At 35.2% G+C, this 20818-nt stretch overlaps 7 protein-coding genes across 7 annotated transcripts; 1 reads left to right on the top strand and 6 right to left on the bottom strand.

Moving 5' to 3' along the window:
- Positions 1 to 250: 250 nt before the first annotated feature.
- On the bottom strand, positions 251 to 1014 carry LOC147946311 (putative B3 domain-containing protein At4g03170). Its single transcript, XM_087509573.1, has one exon. The coding sequence runs from the start codon at positions 1012 to 1014 to the stop codon at positions 304 to 306; it is 711 nt and encodes a 236-aa protein (XP_087365699.1). The 3' UTR covers positions 251 to 303.
- A 286-nt stretch (positions 1015 to 1300) lies between these two features.
- Positions 1301 to 4464, bottom strand: LOC104792863 (phosphoinositide phospholipase C 6). Its single transcript, XM_087511762.1, has 9 exons — positions 3744 to 4464; positions 3452 to 3648; positions 3232 to 3367; positions 2895 to 3146; positions 2600 to 2799; positions 2405 to 2522; positions 2111 to 2263; positions 1929 to 2015; positions 1301 to 1831 (listed from the first exon to the last, which is right to left on the bottom strand). The coding sequence occupies exons 1-9, from the start codon at positions 4149 to 4151 to the stop codon at positions 1538 to 1540; spliced, it is 1845 nt and encodes a 614-aa protein (XP_087367888.1). The 5' UTR covers positions 4152 to 4464; the 3' UTR covers positions 1301 to 1537.
- A 1406-nt stretch (positions 4465 to 5870) lies between these two features.
- On the bottom strand, positions 5871 to 6745 carry LOC104782478 (uncharacterized). Its single transcript, XM_010507416.3, has 2 exons — positions 6490 to 6745; positions 5871 to 6366 (listed from the first exon to the last, which is right to left on the bottom strand). The coding sequence occupies exons 1-2, from the start codon at positions 6668 to 6670 to the stop codon at positions 6038 to 6040; spliced, it is 510 nt and encodes a 169-aa protein (XP_010505718.2). The 5' UTR covers positions 6671 to 6745; the 3' UTR covers positions 5871 to 6037.
- A 942-nt stretch (positions 6746 to 7687) lies between these two features.
- On the bottom strand, positions 7688 to 9574 carry LOC104782477 (protein yippee-like). Its single transcript, XM_010507415.3, has 5 exons — positions 9046 to 9574; positions 8413 to 8456; positions 8212 to 8320; positions 8055 to 8110; positions 7688 to 7979 (listed from the first exon to the last, which is right to left on the bottom strand). Exons 1-5 carry the CDS (start codon positions 9139 to 9141, stop codon positions 7892 to 7894), a joined length of 393 nt encoding a protein of 130 aa, XP_010505717.1. The 5' UTR covers positions 9142 to 9574; the 3' UTR covers positions 7688 to 7891.
- A 549-nt stretch (positions 9575 to 10123) lies between these two features.
- Positions 10124 to 11793, bottom strand: LOC104782476 (chlorophyll a-b binding protein CP29.3, chloroplastic). Its single transcript, XM_010507414.3, has 2 exons — positions 10920 to 11793; positions 10124 to 10647 (listed from the first exon to the last, which is right to left on the bottom strand). Exons 1-2 carry the CDS (start codon positions 11505 to 11507, stop codon positions 10330 to 10332), a joined length of 906 nt encoding a protein of 301 aa, XP_010505716.2. The 5' UTR covers positions 11508 to 11793; the 3' UTR covers positions 10124 to 10329.
- Positions 11794 to 12633: 840 nt separating this feature from the next.
- On the bottom strand, positions 12634 to 14506 carry LOC104782475 (uncharacterized). Its single transcript, XM_087511761.1, has 4 exons — positions 14129 to 14506; positions 13735 to 14015; positions 13010 to 13220; positions 12634 to 12815 (listed from the first exon to the last, which is right to left on the bottom strand). The coding sequence occupies exons 1-3, from the start codon at positions 14406 to 14408 to the stop codon at positions 13155 to 13157; spliced, it is 627 nt and encodes a 208-aa protein (XP_087367887.1). The 5' UTR covers positions 14409 to 14506; the 3' UTR covers positions 12634 to 12815; positions 13010 to 13154.
- Positions 14507 to 17696: 3190 nt separating this feature from the next.
- LOC104782474 (putative ABC1 protein At2g40090) lies at positions 17697 to 20730 on the top strand. The gene is made up of 8 exons (XM_010507411.3): positions 17697 to 17989; positions 18259 to 18413; positions 18520 to 18645; positions 18760 to 18855; positions 18964 to 19064; positions 19148 to 19184; positions 19446 to 19664; positions 19818 to 20730. The coding sequence occupies exons 1-8, from the start codon at positions 17806 to 17808 to the stop codon at positions 20514 to 20516; spliced, it is 1617 nt and encodes a 538-aa protein (XP_010505713.1). The 5' UTR covers positions 17697 to 17805; the 3' UTR covers positions 20517 to 20730.
- Positions 20731 to 20818: the final 88 nt, after the last annotated feature.

Here is a 20818-nt window from a genome sequence, read left to right as displayed (position 1 = left end):
CACAATACTCGTAGCGTAAAACACAAGTTACACAAGAAATTAAACAAAGTGATAAAGCAGTGATATCCATCTTGGCATCTTGCTATCCTTAAGGAAAAAGAAAACTATGATAGATTAATTTCGTGTTTATAAAACCTGAAAACTCTCTTTATTAATGATAACACCTTGTTTTTTTTACAACACCTTGTTTTCTTTTTAAGAACACCAAAAAAAAAAAAAAAAAAAACCCCCTAAAAACAATCACATGCACTTAAAACCATACTATGAATTCGAGAAGGTAGCTTTGGATATTCTTTTACTCAGCTAACCATCTACAGGATACGTATGCTTATGAATAGCGAAGCAAATCCGACGAGTCTTTTTTTGTCTAAACATCCAAATAGTGAGAAAATCGCAATGCATCTTGAGATCATATGCCTCCACGAACTTATTCCATCCCGCACTCTTCAAAACAGGTGTGTCCTTACGTTTACCCCACATCTTGAACACCATATCATGAGTACCATGAGCCTTGACGTCAGGTCCATACACTAAAACATCAAGCCCGTCAGTCCCAAGTTTATTTGTTTTTCCCAAAACATCAGCCATCATGGTTTTCCCCGGCTTCTTCCCTAACAGGAGCCTGCAGTGATGAGCCAACACGTCGCACTCCATCAACTGCTTCCGAAACGGTTTGCTGCAATCTCCCACCACATCTGGATCACCGACAAATATCGATCTCGGAGGTTTTTCCGGCGTATTGACTTTCCATTGGAGCATGTGCTGTAGGGTTTCTTCGGAATCGTCTTCCTTCACGGTTTTATTCTTCTTACGATCCTTTTTTTTCTTCGTTTGGCTACACATTTTCTCTTCCAATTCATCCTCACTTACGAATTCTTCTTCCTCTTCTTCGTCTTCTTCCTCATCTTCTTCCTCTTCGTCCTCTTCTTCCTCTTCGTCCTCATCTTTGTCTTCTAAAAAAACAAAAACAGGGTCTTGATAATATAGTAATAGTAATGCTTCCACAGCCCTCATATTCGTCTGGCGTTACACTTTCAGCCATCATTCCTCAAGCTCTCTTTGACGATGTAATTGGTGTTATTCTTACAAAACCTTATCATATATATATATATATATATATACTACAAAGTATATATATATATCCTTCACATGCACCATTCCTTTTTCGTTTAGTACTAGGAATTATAAAAACAATTTTTTTTTGTTTTTCCTTAAAGTAGATGGAATTAAATTGAATATAGAGTTTAATTTTTCCAAAGATATATCCTCACCCCTGTAGTAAAAGTTATGTACATCTCAATTATGAAAAACTTGCAAGTATATATGGATAATCATCTTACATTAGATTTTACATACTGAAAAAAATATATAGCCTCTATATAAATTATATTTTCTTCAATATGGTAGGTAAATACACTTTTGGAGATATCAGAGCGAAGATCAATTCGATCATTCAAGCTACATTATACAATATCTCAAATCCTTTTTGAAATGGTGCAGATCCTTTCTCAGAGACACACATTTCTATTAAGCCAAATCATTCGAAGATGAAACGCATAAGAAGCCGTACTGATTTCATTTTCTCACCCTTCTTATCATACAAAGGCACAGATCGAATCCCCGGTCTTAATTCTGAAACAGGCAAGCATGTTTGTCCCCCAAAATCATCCTTCTCCGACATATCATACTCTCTTACTTCGATCCTAAGCAATGCAAGCTCTGGAACGGTCAATGGGAAACTGAATTCCTCATCCCAAATTGGGTACCAGTTGTCTTCGATTATTTTTGTCTTCCTTTTCGTGTTATCCGCTGGTACACCCACTATAAACATCTACAAATCTCATAAGTCAGCAAACTAATAAGCTTTATGAGGAATTTAATTAAAGATTGTTACAAAAATAGACCCTATATGTAAAATTGATCATTACCTTAGTGTAGAAATCAGGAGGAGAATATGCGTCAAAGTGAGTGTGACTAAAGTCCATACGCCATCCATCTCCCATATACACTTTCACCTGTTGTAAAACCCGCGGCAAAAAGATGAGGCTATAGTGACACTTAAAATGTTACATCATCTTACATGTATATGTAGAGGTTGTTGTTTTCTTGCCTTTAACGTTTCTTTCACAGGGAGTTTCTTCCTAGGGTCAAAGACTTCGTCGTGAAACCCTTTCTTCATCAAGAAGTTAGGTTTCTTGACATAACCACAACCTCCATTGGCTCTAAACATGCCGTGCATCAACCACAGAGATTTCCCATACCCCTATAGATCACCAAATGTTTCATTTGTTATTCATAGATCATTCATAGTCTTTTTGTGTATAAAGACTTTATCCATCACCAGAGGTAGCTTAAGAGTCACGATATCTATCCATAGACCTTATAAAGCGTAGTTTGTTATTACCTGCATGTTGAATGCAATCATTTGCGCTCCATGAGTCCAACCGATAAGCGGTTTGTAGTTGGAGGAGTTAAATCTTGTCCCTTTTGGGTATATCCGAAGCAAATTCCGCTGTGTAAACCTAGAAAAACATAAAGAGATCAAGTTGCAACCCTAGCGTATAAAAAGGGTTCGGATGGGATATAAAATTCGTATCACCTTACAACATCCTGACTATTGGATGAACAAGTCCTGTCAAGTTCCTGCTCGCTTAAACTCAAACGTCTCACTTTATCAACCACAGCTTTCATCTCTTCTTTCACCGCTCCCTTTGGTTTCCCGGCGTGAATAGTGATCAACCGTTTGTATGCCGGTTTCTGATCTTCACTAGCTTCTTCATCCTCTTGATCACTATCACTCTAATTCAAAACTCACAAACTAAATTATAAAACAACAAACAATGTATATATAATATGATCCTTTTTATATGAATTAAGTTCCTTTTTTTTGTTACCTTGCTTTCACAATCTTGGTCAAACAACATACTCTCTAGTGTCTGTACCTCCTCTGTTCTAGGTGTTTCGTCCTCGGACGATGGAGATACATTATCCTTCTGTTTAACGATCGGGTTCCTCGATTCGAGATACTCTTTAGGCGGTTTGGTTGAGATGATTATCCGATGAAGCAATGAAGCAGGAGCAGGAAACTCCGATAAGCTATCTGATTCAGGGTAATACAACATCTGCCCAAAAATCTGCGTAGCCATCTAAAAAAAAAGACAAAGAAAGATTCAAACAACATCAAAACCAAACTGATTGATTCACAAGATAGATCATATATATGAATTTTACCTCAGCAACTTTGGCTTGAAGATCAGATGTAAGATGATCCTCTAAAGTGATGATAACCGGATAAGGCGAGCTAAAAAACGCGTGATCTCTTATCGATTTCAAGCATATGATCAGCGGTACAGGCGTTGTAAGCGTTCTGAAAATTCAAGAAAGCCGCGGTTTCTGAAAATGTGTTTTGAATAAAGAGACAGAACAAGAAGAAGAACATCAAGGCTTATACCTTCCGTGAAGGACATTGATATCTGTTCCAGTAGAGTTAGGCCAAAGATCAAGCTCGATGACTCGAACACCTCTTTGCAAGGCTTTGATGACAGGGACTTCGCTACAATCGCTGCTTAGTTGATTCCCTGTAAGATACGAATTGTGTCCTGTGTATATAAAGTAATGTGACAATGGAGCTGTCATGTCTTGATGCACCTGTCTCCATCAAACACACACAAATTTTGAAAACCAAAAAGTTTCGATTTTTTATTTGGTGGGCATTGAGAAAGATTTGGTTTTTAAATCCTTACGTGAGGGGTAATGGGAGGGTTGAGATCTTCGTAGAAGAGGACGTTGAAGAAATCGTCGAGATCAAGGCCGTGACGGGTGAAACGCGTGACGTGGTGTCTACGTCGTATAACCTCGTCGATCAAACGTTGAGCCTCCTCGACGGTGGTTCCTGTTTCGCCTTGATGGTCATCGAGGAAAGAACAGAGCTGCTCTGCGCCCATTACGCCGGATGATCCGTCTCCGTCGCTCGAATCTCCGTCGACGCTTCCTCCGCCATTGGAGACGGCGAATTGGCAGAAAGCGTCGCGGACGTCGTCGGTGGGTGTGACTTCGTTGATCTTGAACTTACGGTTGAAACATTTGAACATCTTGTAATTGTAACTACCGCTGTCGTTGTTATACGACTCTGTTTTCTTCTCCTTCCCCATTGTTAGAAAAAAAAAATTAGGGTTTGTGTCTTCGAATCCAAGGATTGTTTGATTGTTCGTGGGATTCGAAGAACTGAGATTTGGGGATTGAGAAGAGATTGAGAGGAGAAAGAAGACGAGAGAGAGTTTCCTATAAAAGAGGAGGCTTTGAAGCGGGATCGTTTGTCTCCTCTGTTTTGATTTTTTTTCCGACTCTTTTGAATAATTTCCTAATTCTTACCTATTCGTTTTTCCTCTTTTTTTTTTTTTTGTTTTTTTTCTAAAATCAAAAAATAATTTCTTTTTTATATTTCGTATCATTTCTTCATTTCTTAGGGAAGAAAAAGAGATATATGTTAAATAACTAAAAAGAGAAATTCTTAATTTTAGACTTTTTTTAGTCTTGGTTCTTGATTCTTTAATTTAGTAAAGATCTTTCTTTTTTTACACTTTTTAGGTGAAATTTGTATTAGTCTAAGAAATCCCCTTTATAATAAAACGGAAGTACACAACATTATTTTGTACACTATATAATTTTAATAAGTTTGTTACAAATAGGTTAATGATAGATTAATTGGTTACAAATAGGTTATACTAAAAATCTTAAAGAGAATCATCTAACTTACCTTATTAATTTCCTTTATTAAATTATTCATCAAATAAAATCTTTTGATATCTAAATTAACATATTAATTTGTTAATTATCATTATATTTCACCACACATTTTTATATATGAGTCTATTTTGTAAAACAAATAAATTATCATATTATTTATTATAATTAAAAAAATAGTTTTATTTTCGGATATACCATAAGTTGAATTTTTAAAAACAAATATAAAATGGTTCAATCTATAAAATATTCAAGCTTTAGTAATATTATTCTTTAGAAATAATATCTATTGAATTAAAAAATTTACTGAGTAACGGGTCAAAATTTGAATATTTAAATTCAAATTTACAATATTATGTCTTATAATGACATTCAAGTCATGATGAAATATACATTGTTGAAATAACTTCACAAATATAATCTAATACAACATATTAAAAGTTTATTTTAAAATCGAAAATATACAAAATTTTGTATAAAATAAAATTTAACCAGTGTTATATTACGGATACTTATCTAGAATCATTAACAATATAAAACTTACAAAATAGGTATCTTTTTTCAAGCCATCATATTTAGCATATGATTTTATTGCATAATGTTTTATACAAAAAAACTTTTAAAAACAATCACATAAATTATATTTTATATAAAAATTACAATATAAATAAAATGAATTTCAATCAGTGCTCTAGCACGGGCCTTAATCTAGTAAGATAGTATTCTGTTATATGTCCAAAAGTATTATTACATTTGGATTTTGTAGTCTTTCTTTGTTTTTTTTTTCACTTAGTTGATATTGATAATATAGATTCTTTATGAATTATGATCATCAGCCTTTTTAGTAGTTATGTTTGATGTTTATTTATGAATTCGTCAATTAACGAAACGAAATCATGCATACTTCGTCTACATCACGTCGACCTTGGGTCTCTGACTTATAAAAGTTGGTCGAGTTGCGTTTGCAGTAATATTTTGTTTAGATTATTTTAATGTGTTTCAGAATATGCAATGCATGTAGGACAATTCTTTGGCTGTTATCTCGCCTAATTTAGTCTGTTTTTTTGGTTATGTGGTTATGGTAAATTTAGTTTTGTTTTGTGCTTCCTAACATTTCATTTGGGTCATATGCAAAAGTATGAGATGCAATTACACTGTGTGAAACTGATAAACAATGTAAAGAGACTCAACTCGGTTCTGTGACTTAGGCGCCAGCTAAACAAGTGAGGACCACAAAATACACAAGATGAAGTATCTGTTTTTTCATTTTTTTTGTTTTGATTAAAACTTGCGTTTACATGTCGGTTTTATGAGGTTGGAATGATGTTTTTGAACTGTGTCCATGTAGCCTGATCGTCCCTGTGGAGTACACACGGAAGCCGTTTCTTGAGGAAAGGAGTTTGATGCCTTTGTGTGTATTGGATTTGTAGAAAGGGTGATAACATCTGTGATAGTGCTTAGGCACATGTATTGGTTTGACGAAACAAGCCTTTTCGAGTTGCGGAATTGCGTGTAGATGAGAAGGAAGATGAATGACAAATTCTCCAGAGTCATCAGTAACACCTTTTACCCATTTTGATCTCTTTTTGAATCCAGTGTGACACTTAATAGCAACAGTTGCACCTATAAGATCATGTAAACAGAAAGCATTTAGACTTGGACGACGTAGTGTAGAGGCTAGTAAGGTTCATGAGCTTCCAACTGAAAGACATCCAACTTTTGATGTGGAATCCTAACAGAGAATACCTGAAACAGGGGTGTTGCAAAGAACAGAACCGGTTATAACTACAGAGGAGAGTTTGTGTTCCCCATAACCAGCCATCTCCGACATCTCCCTTATACTCCATAACCTGCCTCCAGCAGCAAATGATCCATTGAAGAAGAAGAAGAAGAAGAAGAAGCAACGGAGGATGAAGAAGCTCTCCATGTTAGAAAAATATCTCAAAATGATAGTACTTTTCTTTAAGAATTGATGTGTGTGAAGATGATGGATTTAAGGAGAGCAAATGGTCAACCGGTCCAACTCCATTCGACTATTCTTTGTTTTAATCTCAATGTGTTATCTCAGCTAACTACACTTTGGGGGGAAAAAAGTGTAGTAGTTAGCAGAAAAGGAAGAAACAAGCCAAGCCTAACATCGCAAAGAAGACTGATCAATTGACTTTTTGTGGGTTTGGTCAGTAAGCACTAAGCCACCATTGGTTAAAGGATTTGTTGACCAAAACCACATTTTCTCACCTTTAATATTCTTATATATAGGCCTCCAAACTTTAGCATTCGACATATTTTTACGACCCGTTTAGCTTTCCGAGTTCTGTCCGACTGGCCGATGCATTTTGATGGTTCAAGCAAGTCGTTTGGTCCAAATGGAGAAAGACTGTTGACTTTCAAAATCTTTGCGTTGACTGATAAAAGTGAAAGAAAAATAAAATGTCAAAGTCTCGTCTACATTATTCTCATTGATTTTCTCCCCTAATTATCTTGTCAATCAAACTCTTTTACACTTTTTTTTGTTCGTACCCAACGCCCCTTACCACATTTTTGCTTAGTAAAACACATGATACAATTTGGTGTCGAGCACAATTTCGGCCCATTGGAGGTCATCTAGTGGTAAGAGTTGAGCACAATTTGGTGTTTTCAAGTTGCAGTCAACCTTCTACTTCAACTACTTATCTAGGAAGAACTTCAAAATCGTCATCGCTTCATCTAACTCCTTCACCTTTAACGCTTTGGTCGAGTGGATGGACCGAAATCTGTGTACTACAATTTATGCTTCCATGTTTTTACTTTTTTTGCCATGGGACCATTTGCATAGGTTTATAATCATTGATTGTAAACCTGGACTGTTTTCATTTTAATGAAATATTTACATTTTTAGCAAAAAAAAAAAAAAAAAAAAAAACACATGATACAAAAAAAAATTTAGAGGATGTATATAGTAACCTTTATTGTAATGAAGTATATAATGTTTAAGATGGTTTCACAGGAAACCATGATATAATCATTCATTACACATAATCAGTTTTTTATTTACTGAGAGGTAAATAATGAAAGAGAAGGAGGTTTTTGTTAGTCTTATTACAACAATTTGGATTGGAGGTTGAAGAATTTACATTTACAGCAAATGACAAATCAGAGAGAGATGGTTTCAAGCATCATCTGCATCACTTCCACCAATATGCCTTCCATGGCTACTCACCCAATAGTTGCTCCCATCAGGACCCGATATCTTAAATCTGTCAGGACAACAATTTCAAAAATCAAAACCCAGTGTTCTTGTTACTCAAGTCCTGATATGTTGGATATATAACCTTTCAAGAACAGATTTTCCTTCTTTGTACTTCTGATTTTTCTCATGAGCAGTCTCCTGGTAAACAACAGAACAACACAACTTAAAAGTTATTAACCACCCGAAGAATCGAACACGGATAGGTTCTTATTAGAACAGTTGATATCTGTCTAGCTTACATATCTCCAACCAACGATTGATCCACAAGATACACAGAAAATGTCAGCCACAGTATGTTTTCCAGTCATCATTAGTCTTTCTTCAGTCTCTCCCATTGAAACATTGGCACTAAACCAGATCATCAGAAAAGCCATCACAATTTAGCAAGTATTGGATGATGATCATTATCATGAGGTTGCTTAGAAATAAGAAACACTTACACCTTATTGAAGAGATAAGCTTTGCCATTCTTGCAGTGAAAAGACTAAACAAGAAACATAAAACACACAACAAACAGTGTTAGCTCAAGCAACAACAAATGCAGAATCAGGGAAAGCTCAGTAGCTTCAACTATCTTTTATTCTCAAGAAGCATAAAGATAACCTATCTTAGACCACAAGGAGAATAAAAAACGATCAAATCAGTTTTCAGATGATTAGATCATCAGCTCAAGGGGAGCTCAACGATCACAACTATAATTTGAATTTTACAACCAATGAAATCATTATCTGATTAATAGGCAAATTGAACCATTGCTTCAACAATGTAGTAACTCAAAATTCAAAATTCTGAAAGCTTTCAAAATTACAATTGTTCTTAAATAGCATGATCCCATTAAAGAAGAATCAAGTATTTCTCATGAGTCATGACTAAAGCTTATCAACACACAACCACATCTCTTCTAGAGAACTATCTATCATTATATAATTCACTCAAATTTGATAAGCATGCAGAACAACAACAACAACAACAACAGCAACAAAAAACAGATTAATCACAAAAGCATAATAAATAATCTCCAGAAACAAAAGTCAAAGAACTGAGAAAAGGGACAAGAAAAGAGACAAAAAAACCTTGGAGATAATGTCTTCATAAGTAGCAAGATGGGTCTTACAGTGTTTGCAGCTATAGATCTTCCCTTCAAGATTCACCACAAACAACCTCCCCATCAAATCAAGAACTCAAAATCTGCTGAACAGAGTTTTCGATCTTTACAAGAAAAATAACAAAATCCGAGACAGAACAATTCAAACTCTCTTCTCTGTATAGACACGAATCAAAACTTGATTGGGTTGAATTTGGTGTTTGTTCTGCAGTTAAGCAAATGAAAAATAATGTGGATGGGGAAGGTATTACGTCTTTTCTCAATTATTCACTTTTATTTTTCTTCCTCAGCCCAGAAAAGTTGGACAACGTGTACTCTTCACCAATCGCATTTTCTATATTCATGTATATTTTATTGCTTTCTTAATCTTACACTTTCTTTATTCCTTATTTTTGTCTATTCATTTCAAGAAAATCTTGAAATTGTAATTTTCTTCATGTGTTATAAAAGTAACAAATATAATGTACATGTATATTATGAGTAATCATGCAAAACTTAACAATAGTTTTCTCCCTTCTATTATTTAATAATCAAGAAATATATGATATCTTTGCTTTTCTTTTGGCTCCGATGTCATATCCTATCTTTACCAACAACACAAATTATACAGTCTATCATATTGTCTTTAAGAGTACGACAAGGAGTTTGTTTATTGTAAAGGAAAAAAATCAAGTCAAGCCATTATTTGAATGGTCAACTAAATCGAGTTTTGGTATGATAATCTTTTAAAAATGCCTAGATACTAATTCCGTGTAGGCCAACTAGCTACCCTCTAGCCCAACAAGGTTGCTCTCACAAGTTACACCATCGGGTCTTTTGTGGGTTCAATCAAAATGAATGATGGATATATGCAATATGTTATGTATGATGACTTCATTAGATTTTGGTTTGTTTTAACAACATCGTTCAATATAATTACATAACTTTTGTTTTGACAGAGTTCTTACGGCAATTTTATCATTTAGGTAGCTAGCGATTTTTTTTTTAAAGAGATTGTCACGTATCAGATGATTACTAATGATTAGTATCATCACATCAAACAAGTATTAAAGAGAATAATATGTGATTGTAATTGCAGCGAAGTATAAACTCAACCAAGCCTGCTTTACACACAAGATCAACATACGATAAACCAGTTCCAACAACACCAAACAAATAAACGACGTACCTCTGATATAACATACATAATACAGTTTTAAAAGTATAAGATATGTTTTTTTTTGGATAAAATAAAGATAGAAAGGCTCATCCCTTAACTGCTAAAGGTGGCGAGGAAGCTGATGGGGCCTTTGCCTGTAAAGGCCGCCTGAAGAGCAAAGATGAGAAATGCGACCATGGCGAGACGAGAGTGCTTTATCTCCGCCAGCTTCAATGTATCCGACTTCTCTGGGTCAGACGCGAGTCCCAGCGGGTCAAAATACCCACCCGGGTAAATCCGTTTCTCCGGTTCAAGCTCAGCGTTACGTTGGAACTCGATGTACCCGACCACTAACACCTCTATCCATATCAACGTCGTCAACGAGAACGGCAATGGCTGTCCCAAATACGACGACCCTTCCATCAATTCAACCTAAGACGAACCAAACCGGAATGCATCAATCCAATACCGAACCAAGATTCATAATAACACGAGGAACAACATACCAATTTTTAAAAATTTGATAAACCGCAATATATTAAGTTAAACCCCTAACATTAAGCTTTTGGTTCTAAATCTGCATGCATGTTTCCACCTATGCCTCATATTTTACTTTTTTTTTTAATTTAACAAATTTTAATTCCAACGAGTGACGCACGATTGTCCACGTGGAAGCTATATTAGTGACGACTATATGAGTGCACCTTTCCGGCGTCTTGCCATGCGATTCCGGTGAGACCCTCGACGGCGAGGGCGCCAAGAACACCAAGCATGGCCCACCTTCCATGGATCAGCTCACATTCTCTGAACCGTTGGATCCCAAAGACTTCAGTGTACGGTTGAAACGGCGTCGCTTTGATCTCCGACGACTCTTGGATGACCCCGATGACGTCACCCGCCACGTTCTTGGCAAGGTTTTGGTCAAGCTCGTCGAAATCGAACTGAAGATACTCAGCCGGTTTACCTAAACCGAAAGGGTCGAAACCACGGTCTCCGATCATCGATCCGTCCAACCATTCAGGCGGGTTTGCGCCAGGGAACCAGACTAGTCTGTCTCCGTCGTCTTGGACCTGCTTTGACCTCTTTGGCGGTGGAGCTGGTTTCTTTTTCCCGAAACTAAACCCCCCAAACCCGTCTTGGACCGGCTTTGACTTCTTTGGGGGTGGAGCAGGTTCCTTTTTTCCGAAATTAAACCCCCCAAACCGGGCTTGGACCCTACCGGTTCCAGGTCTAGGATCTTGAATCCGGATCCCAAAGATACCTGAGGCTGCTGCTGCAGTGGTAGTAGCCATATTTGAGTTTGGTGTGATACTACTGCTTAGAGACTGATGATTCCAATGTTATAACATATAGTTTTTTTTTTTTTTTTTTTTAGAATAATAATGACGTTATGTTTATATGTGATGGTAAATGTAAGAAGCCTTATCTCAGCGTTATCTCCTGTGATTGGTCTCTCTCTTTACCCTTTTTTTTCTTTTGTGGTGTCGCTACTTTTTAATGACGTTGCACTCTCTCTTTCGTCCTTATGGTAGGTGTCTGTATTTAAGGTATTTTCTTTCTTTTGTTTTCTTTTGTTTTTTAGGATTTCTTTTGTCTATTTCACAATATAGAAAAGACTTTGGTCCCAGTTAAAAGTTCTGTCCCCATAAAGCCCATTTATAGAAGCCCATTACACCGAAACTTCAAAATGCCTCTTAAATCGTGTTTTTCCAATTTTTGTCTAGTAGTCAAAAAACATTTAGTTTGGTATATTTAGGCCAATACTTTGGTTTTGGTGTGTTTATCATATAGAATATCTTAATTTGAATGATTTTCAAAATACAAAGTTGTTTCGGTTTGAGTTCTTCCATTTTCATACATTTCAATTCCAAAGGTTTTTTATAATCAAACTATAAAGGTAGAACTGGCTAACTGAAACTACAATGCCGCTCAGCTTTTAAATCGGTGTTTGGTTCTAGTAATCAAACCGAATTTGGATCTATTTCTCCTTATGCTTGGTAAGGTTTTGTTATAGACATCCCCACAGTCTAAAGTTATAACTTAAAAACACGATAACGTAGAAAGTTAGCGTTTGCAATAAAAAATTAGAAATACGAATAAAATAAAGAAAAATTCAGTGAACTTAAGAGGACTTGAAGTTTCATACGAATACACAAAGACTTTCTAATTTGATTATTAAAAAAAACTGAGACATCTTTGATTAATCCAAATATCTAGAATGTAAGTTAAAGATAATGATCGTAAAAAGGTAGGTTGCTTTACGATTTGTATATAAAAATTTTGGTGACGTATAAAGAAATTCACGCGGACAGATCACATACTATGTGCTTTATTATGCTTACAATTACAAACATATATCAAAACCAACAATTAAAACACAAACATAAAAACATGTATATAAAACGGAGAGACAAAAACAAAAAAAAATGCCTCAGGCTTCCTTTGTTATTGATGAACTCTTGGATTATTTACAAATCGCCCTAACTAATCTAATGTTAAAGCTAACAACTGCCAATACATATGAGTTGTCTCATATAAAAACAAAGCATATGTTATATATAATCTCCATTCCTGATTTGTTCCTTCCGCTTTGGATCCTTCTGTTAACCAAATAAACAAACATTATCAGCAAAAAGGGCACTCAGCTTTGGTTCGTCCATTATATCACTTCCCAATTAAATAATACTAACAAACACACACTTATAGAAATCAATTTTATTCAATAAAGGAATAAGAATACTTATACGTACGTAAGCAAGAAAATTAGAAGAGGATAAGATTTAGGTTTGGTTACCTGAAACTTAAAAGCGAAGGATTTGATGGGTCAACGAAGAAGCTACATTTATACGTCGTATTCATAATAACTATATTTACATGTTGAGGTATGTGTGCGTATACATATTTACAAGTGTTGTGATTCTCCTGAAAAAAATACGTCTCTATTGGAGTCTCTCTTGTTGTAGGATCTTTTGATATCTCGGGTACACGTTTTTACAAGCCGAAACCTGAAAAAACGGATCAATCAAAACCCACATAAACCCTATTAGTTTTCCCATTGGATAATATTAAAATATCGATAACTATAAACTAAAAAAGAGGATGATAGATTTGTCTCGATGAGAACAAAATCATGAAGCATGCGTGAGGCGTGACGTGTTCTGTCGGATTTTTATAATTAAAATGAATAAAGACGAAGAAAATTAGGTTACACACGGTTTCCACATGAGATTCTAACCTATAAAACTATATAAGAAAAGTCTTTAAACTCAACTTCAATTTTGTTTTCTGTTGTTACTTTCATAGTTCCATCCGAAACCTTCTAACCATAATAGAGTCTTTTCCTAACCAAACAAGTTGGAAAGACAAATCTCATCGAGTTTCTAGAATCCGAAAGGACCAAATATGACAATATGTAAAATATTCAACATTGACAATCAATCAAAATCGAATTAAAATTAGTAAATAATAAATTTTATGTAACGGCGGAATTAACAAGGGAAGAAGAAGGAGTGAACTTACAGCTTCAATGTCGATTTTGAAGACGAGAAGCTTTTTTCTTTCTCTACAACTTGTTCGATACGCTACAACGATGTGACCTATTGCTAAAACAGAGGAGCATAGGAACAGAGCTACTTCCGCCGCTCTGAAGTAGCTTCCTCCGCCGTCTCCGATCTGTGGCTCGCCGAACACAAACGCCGCTTTTAACGAAACGTAGGTTAGAGACGAGACTGAGCATATCATTGTTATTGTCAGATACGGTCCTCTAGATAGTTTTGGTCCGTCACAGAGTCCATAAACACCTGTTTACACGTTACAAAAAATCAGACTAGAGTTTTCGATTTCCTTCAAAAACAGAGTAATTTGCTCTGTTTTTTTTTTTTTTTAGTAAAGTATGAATTTTGTTGGTACTCACAGAGTATAACGGCGGATCTAATGATTGAGATTAAGGGTATATCGATGAGAGAGTGACGGAAATCGTAGTTGGTGAGATGAGAAGAGAGATTAACCGGCGAAGAGAGACGGTGGAGGAGAGCAGAAGGGAGGAGAGCATCGGCGACGGCGAGAAAGATCGGAGCAGAGACGAGGAGAAAAGAAAGGAACATTGTGAACAAAACGAATACAGTTTTGATTCCTCTCCATAGAGATGACGAAAGCTTTCTGCTTTTACTAATCTCTTCTTTGCTAAAACCCATTGAATCAGAGTTACGATGAATTGTTTTAAAAGAGAAGGGAGGCCTTTGAGAGGGTTTTTAAAAGGTGGACGACGAGAACGAGGACGATGATGCCAAGATAAATACTAAAGGGGATTAATTTATAAAATAAAATAATAATAATGATTTTTCTCGTTGGACTTTGGAATATTTTATTAAAATATATAGAATTATTGGATTCGTTTGGTAAATTATCTTTCTATATTTTTTTTACCCCCTGGATTTCTATATATAATCATAATTATTATGTTATATAATCTCATAATCATAATTATTATTACCCCCTACATTTACATATATAATACTGTATATTGGAAATTTACATTTCTCAAACTTGAAAATTTTGATGAATATAAGACTTGTAGCCGTTTGTCCAAAAAAAAATAAAAAAAAATAATAATAAGAGTTGTAGCCGTTAGTTTGGTTTTTTTTGCCCCTTTCTAAAGTGAAACAATCTAGAAAATACTGTTGAGAGAAACTTCCTGGTCTTGGAGTCCCTTGACTGGCGTATCATCGAGAGCTGACTATGACTTGTAATTAAATTAAAACCAAAATAGTGTTCGGAGTTTTCAGATTTCAGCTTCCGTATGATAACGGTAAAACCTAAATAGCGTGAAGCATATACAATAATACAAATCTCAATAATTGGAACATTCTATTTTTAATTTCTTGATTTTCGTTTACATACAATGAAATAGAGTTGAGTTTTTGAAAGTCATCAGAATGTATATTGTTTTTAGACCCATCCCTATCCCGCCGAAGAAAATGAACCGAGACTCGTTAAACACAAACACATACGGGAATGAAGGAACCCACCGATTTAAGCCATGTGACCACATGCATATATGGAGGGGTGTCAAAATGGGTAACCCGACCCATAATCACATGAGTTAGAGATTTTCGTGGGTGAATTCAACCCGACCCATTTATTATAATGGGTTGAATTTATATATCCAGACCCAATAATATAAAACCTAATGACTAAATGAGTTATATAGATTACCCATATATAAATAAAATAATTAATATTAAATCTATAACATATTATATAAAATAAATTATAAAACCAACCAAAATTTTCAAGTTTAAGAAAATAATATCTAGATATTAAAATAGAAAGAATATCTTAAAATCCTAAAGCCAAAAATCTATAAAACCAAAATAAAAAGTCATTCTTAATTTAAAATAAAAATCATTCTTAATTTAAAATTAAAAAAAACATTTGAATCTTCCGTAAATGATCCAGTCAGATTCTTTAACTTCATAGTCTTCATTCTTCATATATACATATTATATTATTTTCTGTTTTTCATTCTTCATATATACATAATATATATTATATTATATATACATATTATTTTTGTTTTTTTCGATTAACCCATGGGTAACCCATAATCCTAATGGGTTTACTCCGTTAAACCCACAAACTCATTGGACGAATCTATCAAAACCCATTTATTTATATGAGTATAAAAACTTAACTCATACCTATTAAAATAATAAATAAACAGGGTAAATCTATGAGTTTTTACCCATTTTGTCACCCCTACATATATGCCCGTTTATTTTATTAACCTAATGTGTACTAAAGCGATTATTCTTATACTTTGTTTCATTGTACTTTTTTTTAAACGAACAGTGAACGTATTTTTAGAAGTATTTTATGGTGATTGAGATCTTAAACGTTTTCTCTTCTAATGCTTCCAAATCTGAAGATAAGATATAGACGCAAATTTAGTGTTATCATAAATTAAAGATTTCATTTGGGCTATACGGTATATGATTGGACATGACTACTACGATGTAGTGTTTTTTTACAGTGGAATATTCCCAGAGAACTGATTGTTTCTCATATCAAGTCCAACAACATTCCCTGACAACTTCGGAATAACACCTCGAAAACGGTTGTTCGAAATGCCAAGCACAAATAATTTGATCAAGCTCAGCAAACCTTCTCCAATCTTTCTTGTAAACAGATTGTTATCCATATACAAAATACTTAAATTAGTAAAGCTGGCTGATTCTTGGAAAATCTCTCCACTTAGATAGTTCTGTGACATCTTCAAGATATACAATGAATAACATCCCCTATAGAAACTTCTCGGTAGCTTTCCGTGGAAATTGTTGCGAGATATATCCAGAAATTCAATTCTTTCCATGTTATCAAGCGAAGTTGGCAAACTTCCTTGAAAACCATTATCAGAGAGATACATAACTCCTAAACAATTTTGGACGTATCATAAAGACATCAAGATCGACAAAGAACAGTTCTCTACTTTCTCTCTATCTCTGATCTGATTTCTACAATTGCAAATGTAAGTGTGAATTCACTAACATGTAAAACGTGAATTTCTTCGCGTTATATGTTGTATATAAACAGATTCTTTTCCAACTGACTCTTTTGAACTAATCTATCGTTGAAAAAGAAAAATAAACTATAATACAATCTGCTTTGATATCATAAACTGTCCAATATTTATTAATTAACTTATATATGACATATTCTAAGTTTTTTACAGTTACTATTATTGAAAAACTAAAATTTATGCAATTGCTAAGTAAATTTTAAGCAAATGGTAAGATAAGTTTGAGCAAAAGTGATGCAAAATATTGATACAACTATTTTTAAAGATATAGTAATAGATTTATTACCGAACAAAATTGCTTGTTTTGTTATTTGTGTAGCAACGGTCAGATTTGCATCTCAATAATTAGAGTAGGACCATCGAAATAATGATTTTTCACGTAAAAAGAGTACCAAACAAAAAGAAGTCAATAGATTTTTGGCCTACGAAACTGACCGGAAGTTGAAGAAATTTAATTTGTCAAGTCAAGTCAATAGTTCATCACTTTGTAGTTAAATCAAATCCTCTAATATGTTATGTTTATGAAAATGTAATGTTCTTTGCTTCAAATATGACAATAAAGTCATTGCGAGAAACAGCTTGATTCATCTTTCTACAAACCGTCATTGAATTTGAACCATACCTACAAACATATTTAGTACATTGCTTCAATGCTTAGCTTCTTCTTTATGGACGTCGGCTTCTTTGTAATAACATTTCGTCCTAATTAACCAAACTAAAATAACCAAACCTATGCAGCCGAAATTTCAGTTTAATTTCGGTTACAAAAACAAAACCGATTGGCAACCGGTTATCAGTTATTAGTGTAACTGAATTAGATTTAAAGGACAGACCCATTAAAAGCCCACTAATTCAAGCCCAAATCAATCAAGATCCGAATCCGCTCTTCCATCCGAACCAATTTGACGCAAATTTAGCCTTGTCGGAATAAAAATCGTTTGTTTTTTTTTTCCGTTCGCTCGCTTCTCTAAATCTCCCTCCTCCGATCTGCTGGGGCGTACGTGGCTTCCTCAATGGCGTCACGATCCTTATGGAGAACCCGTTCGAAGCTCCTCGTTGTCGGTACCGCTTTATGCGGTGGTTCCGGCGCAGCCTTCGTTGCTTCCTCCGAAGACCCATCAACCACGCTCAAGCTTTGCACCTCCATCCCCGTCCGTCTCTACCGCAATACCGTTACCGCCGCCTCTATAGCTTTTGGTACGGCCAAAAACCAAAAAAAGCAATAAAAGGAGAATACTTTACATGATTTGTTTCGCTGCAATGCCTAAAAAAATATCACTTTTTGTTTATTCAATTGATTTTGATCTGTGATTTTTGATTAGTTTCGTGTTGAGATTGGTTTGCACTAATCGGATTAGAAAGCTTTAGGCTTGTAGAAGCAAACGTTAATTACGTTTTGTCTATGGCGTTTGGTTGATATTTACATTTGATGTCTGAAAGTTATGTTTTGTGGTTTGTGTTGTTAGATTATGAATACTCATTGTTGGGTTTGGCTGAGGGAAGTAATGAGAGGGCTAAGGTCAAACATGAAGTCCACCTGAGGTCAGCTCAAAAGCTTCAAGAGCTTTGTTTTAAAAATGGAGGAATCTATATCAAGCTTGGCCAGCATATAGGACAATTAGTATGTTAAGCTAATTTCTTTTCTACTGCCATTGAAATGTTTGAAGTTTAGAAATTATTATGTTATGTTAAGAAAACCAATGGGTTTTACGGTTTCTTGTTTCAAGGAATATCTTGTGCCTGAAGAGTATGTTCGTACTATGAGGGAGTCCATGTTGAACAAATGCCCTGTTTCTTCGTATGAGCAAGTATGTGAGGTGTTCAAGAAAGAGGTTGGAGAGATGCCAGACAAAGTATGTGCTTTTTTTACATACCTATTCTTCATGTATTGGACCAGAGTTTTAATGCTTTAGCTATGACTGCATCTCTCTTGGCTTTTTAATTTGGTTAACGTATTTGATCTGCAGGTATTTGCTGAGTTTGACTCTGTTCCAATTGCAAGTGCTTCCCTTGCTCAAGTTCATGTTGCTCGCACCCATGATGGAAAAAAAGTTGCTGTCAAGGTACGTATGCGGAAGGACAAGTTTTTTGCAAATAGGTAATCAAAGTTGTGGACTTGTTGAGAGTTAGCTTGTATTTACTCTAATATGCTTTTGAATCTGTTTCTGCAGGTTCAACATGCGCACATGACAGACACTGCAGCTGCTGACACTGCGGCTGTGGGAGTTTTAGTGAATACCTTGCACCGGATATTCCCATCATTTGACTATAGGTGCAGCCACTTTCTCATTTTCTGTATACAATTCATATAGTGTGAGCCTCTTGCAGCTATCTTATACTGGCTCATGTATGCAGGTGGTTGTTAGACGAAATGACTGAAAGCTTACCAAAGGTTGGTGTCTTTAGCTGATTCATAAGTCATAGCATATATGTTGTTTTCTTCAATAGGTTTGTAGAGTCTTGTATATGTTTTCTCTGAATATTATATTCATCTGTCGGCTAATGGCTTGCATCTTTTTCCATTAATATTTGAGGGACTTTAATGGTTTCTATTCTGAAGCATTTTTGCATGGTCTACATTGAGTTTTTGCTGTCACTAGTTTGATGTTTTAATTGCTTTTTTTTTCTTTTTTATTAATGTAATTTTCATCAGGAACTAGATTTTATGGTTGAGGCAAAAAACAGTGAGAAATGTCTGGATAATTTTAGGAAGCTGTCTCCCCATATTGCAGAGTATGTTTATGCGCCAACAATCTATTGGAATTTGAGTACCTCTAAGCTGTTGACAATGGAGTTCATGGATGGTGCTCAAGTGAACGATGTGGCTAAGATCAGAAAACTTGGAATCCAGCCCTATGAAGTGTCAAAGCTGGTAAGCTGTGTCATCTTTGATCTTTAAGATATCATGCATTTCTTGAATTCAGTTAAATAGCACCCAGTTGAAAAGAAAATAGTAATTGCCGTTCAAGTAAGAGTTTGGTAATTTCAAACTTTGATTAGCTTTAAAATCTTTTTTTTGTTGCAGGTGAGTCAAGCTTTTGCAGAAATGATGTTTAAACATGGGTTTGTGCATTGTGACCCACACGCTGCCAATTTGATTGTTCGTCCAGATCCTTCTGGTAAAAGGAACATCTATGGGAAGAGGAAACCACAGTTAGTGCTTCTTGACCATGGCTTGTACAAGGAGCTTGACTTCAACACAAGATTCAATTATGCCTCGCTATGGAAAGCATTGGTATTTTCGGATGCTAAAGCCATCAAAGAACACAGCACGAAACTAGGCGCTGGAGATGATCTCTATGTGCTATTCGCTGGGATTCTTACAATGAGACCATGGAAGCAAGTGATCGACACATCAGTGGATCATTTAGTCATCAGAGGCAGCAAAGAAGATGTATCAGAGCTGCAGATGTATGCATCACAGTACTTCTCCGAAATCTCAGAGCTTCTCAGGAGATTGCCACGGGTGATCCTCCTCATGCTGAAAACAAACGACTGTCTCAGGTCGGTAAACAATGAACTAATGCAAGGATCGTCTCTGGAGTCGTTCTTGATCATAGGGAAAGTATCTTCCCAAGCTGTTTTAGAGGCCAAAAGGTCTGAAAAGAAATCGTTGATGAAATGGCTTAAGGTATGGCTTGAAGGATTCTCAGTTGAAGCTAGGCTTTGGGTGATGCAATTTGCTCTTTGGCTCTTACAAGTCAGAAAATCCTTAACCCTATAGTAATATAATGTCACAAAATTGATTAAAACGCTGCCTGCAGCCAAATTCATATTTACACATGTAACACATCTCTCACTATTCTTTGGTAAGTGGGGTTCAAGATGATAACATTTATCATTCTTTGTATACATTGTCATTACACAGGCTGTTGTTATGTACACCAACAATAAATCAAATTGAACCGAGAATTGAGATTCGTATTATTTTCATAAAATAATTCTTATAAATTTCTGTTGGGACGTTTTAAAATCAAATTGAACCGAGAATTAGTTACAGGCGGTTTGGTTCGGTTGGGGATTTGG

The sequence above is a fragment of the Camelina sativa genome, chromosome 4 (genome assembly GCF_030686135.1).
Source record: "Camelina sativa cultivar CO46 ecotype springtype chromosome 4, ASM3068613v1".
Lineage (NCBI taxonomy): Eukaryota > Viridiplantae > Streptophyta > Magnoliopsida > Brassicales > Brassicaceae > Camelina > Camelina sativa.
This window is presented reverse-complemented; position numbering and strand designations above follow the sequence as displayed.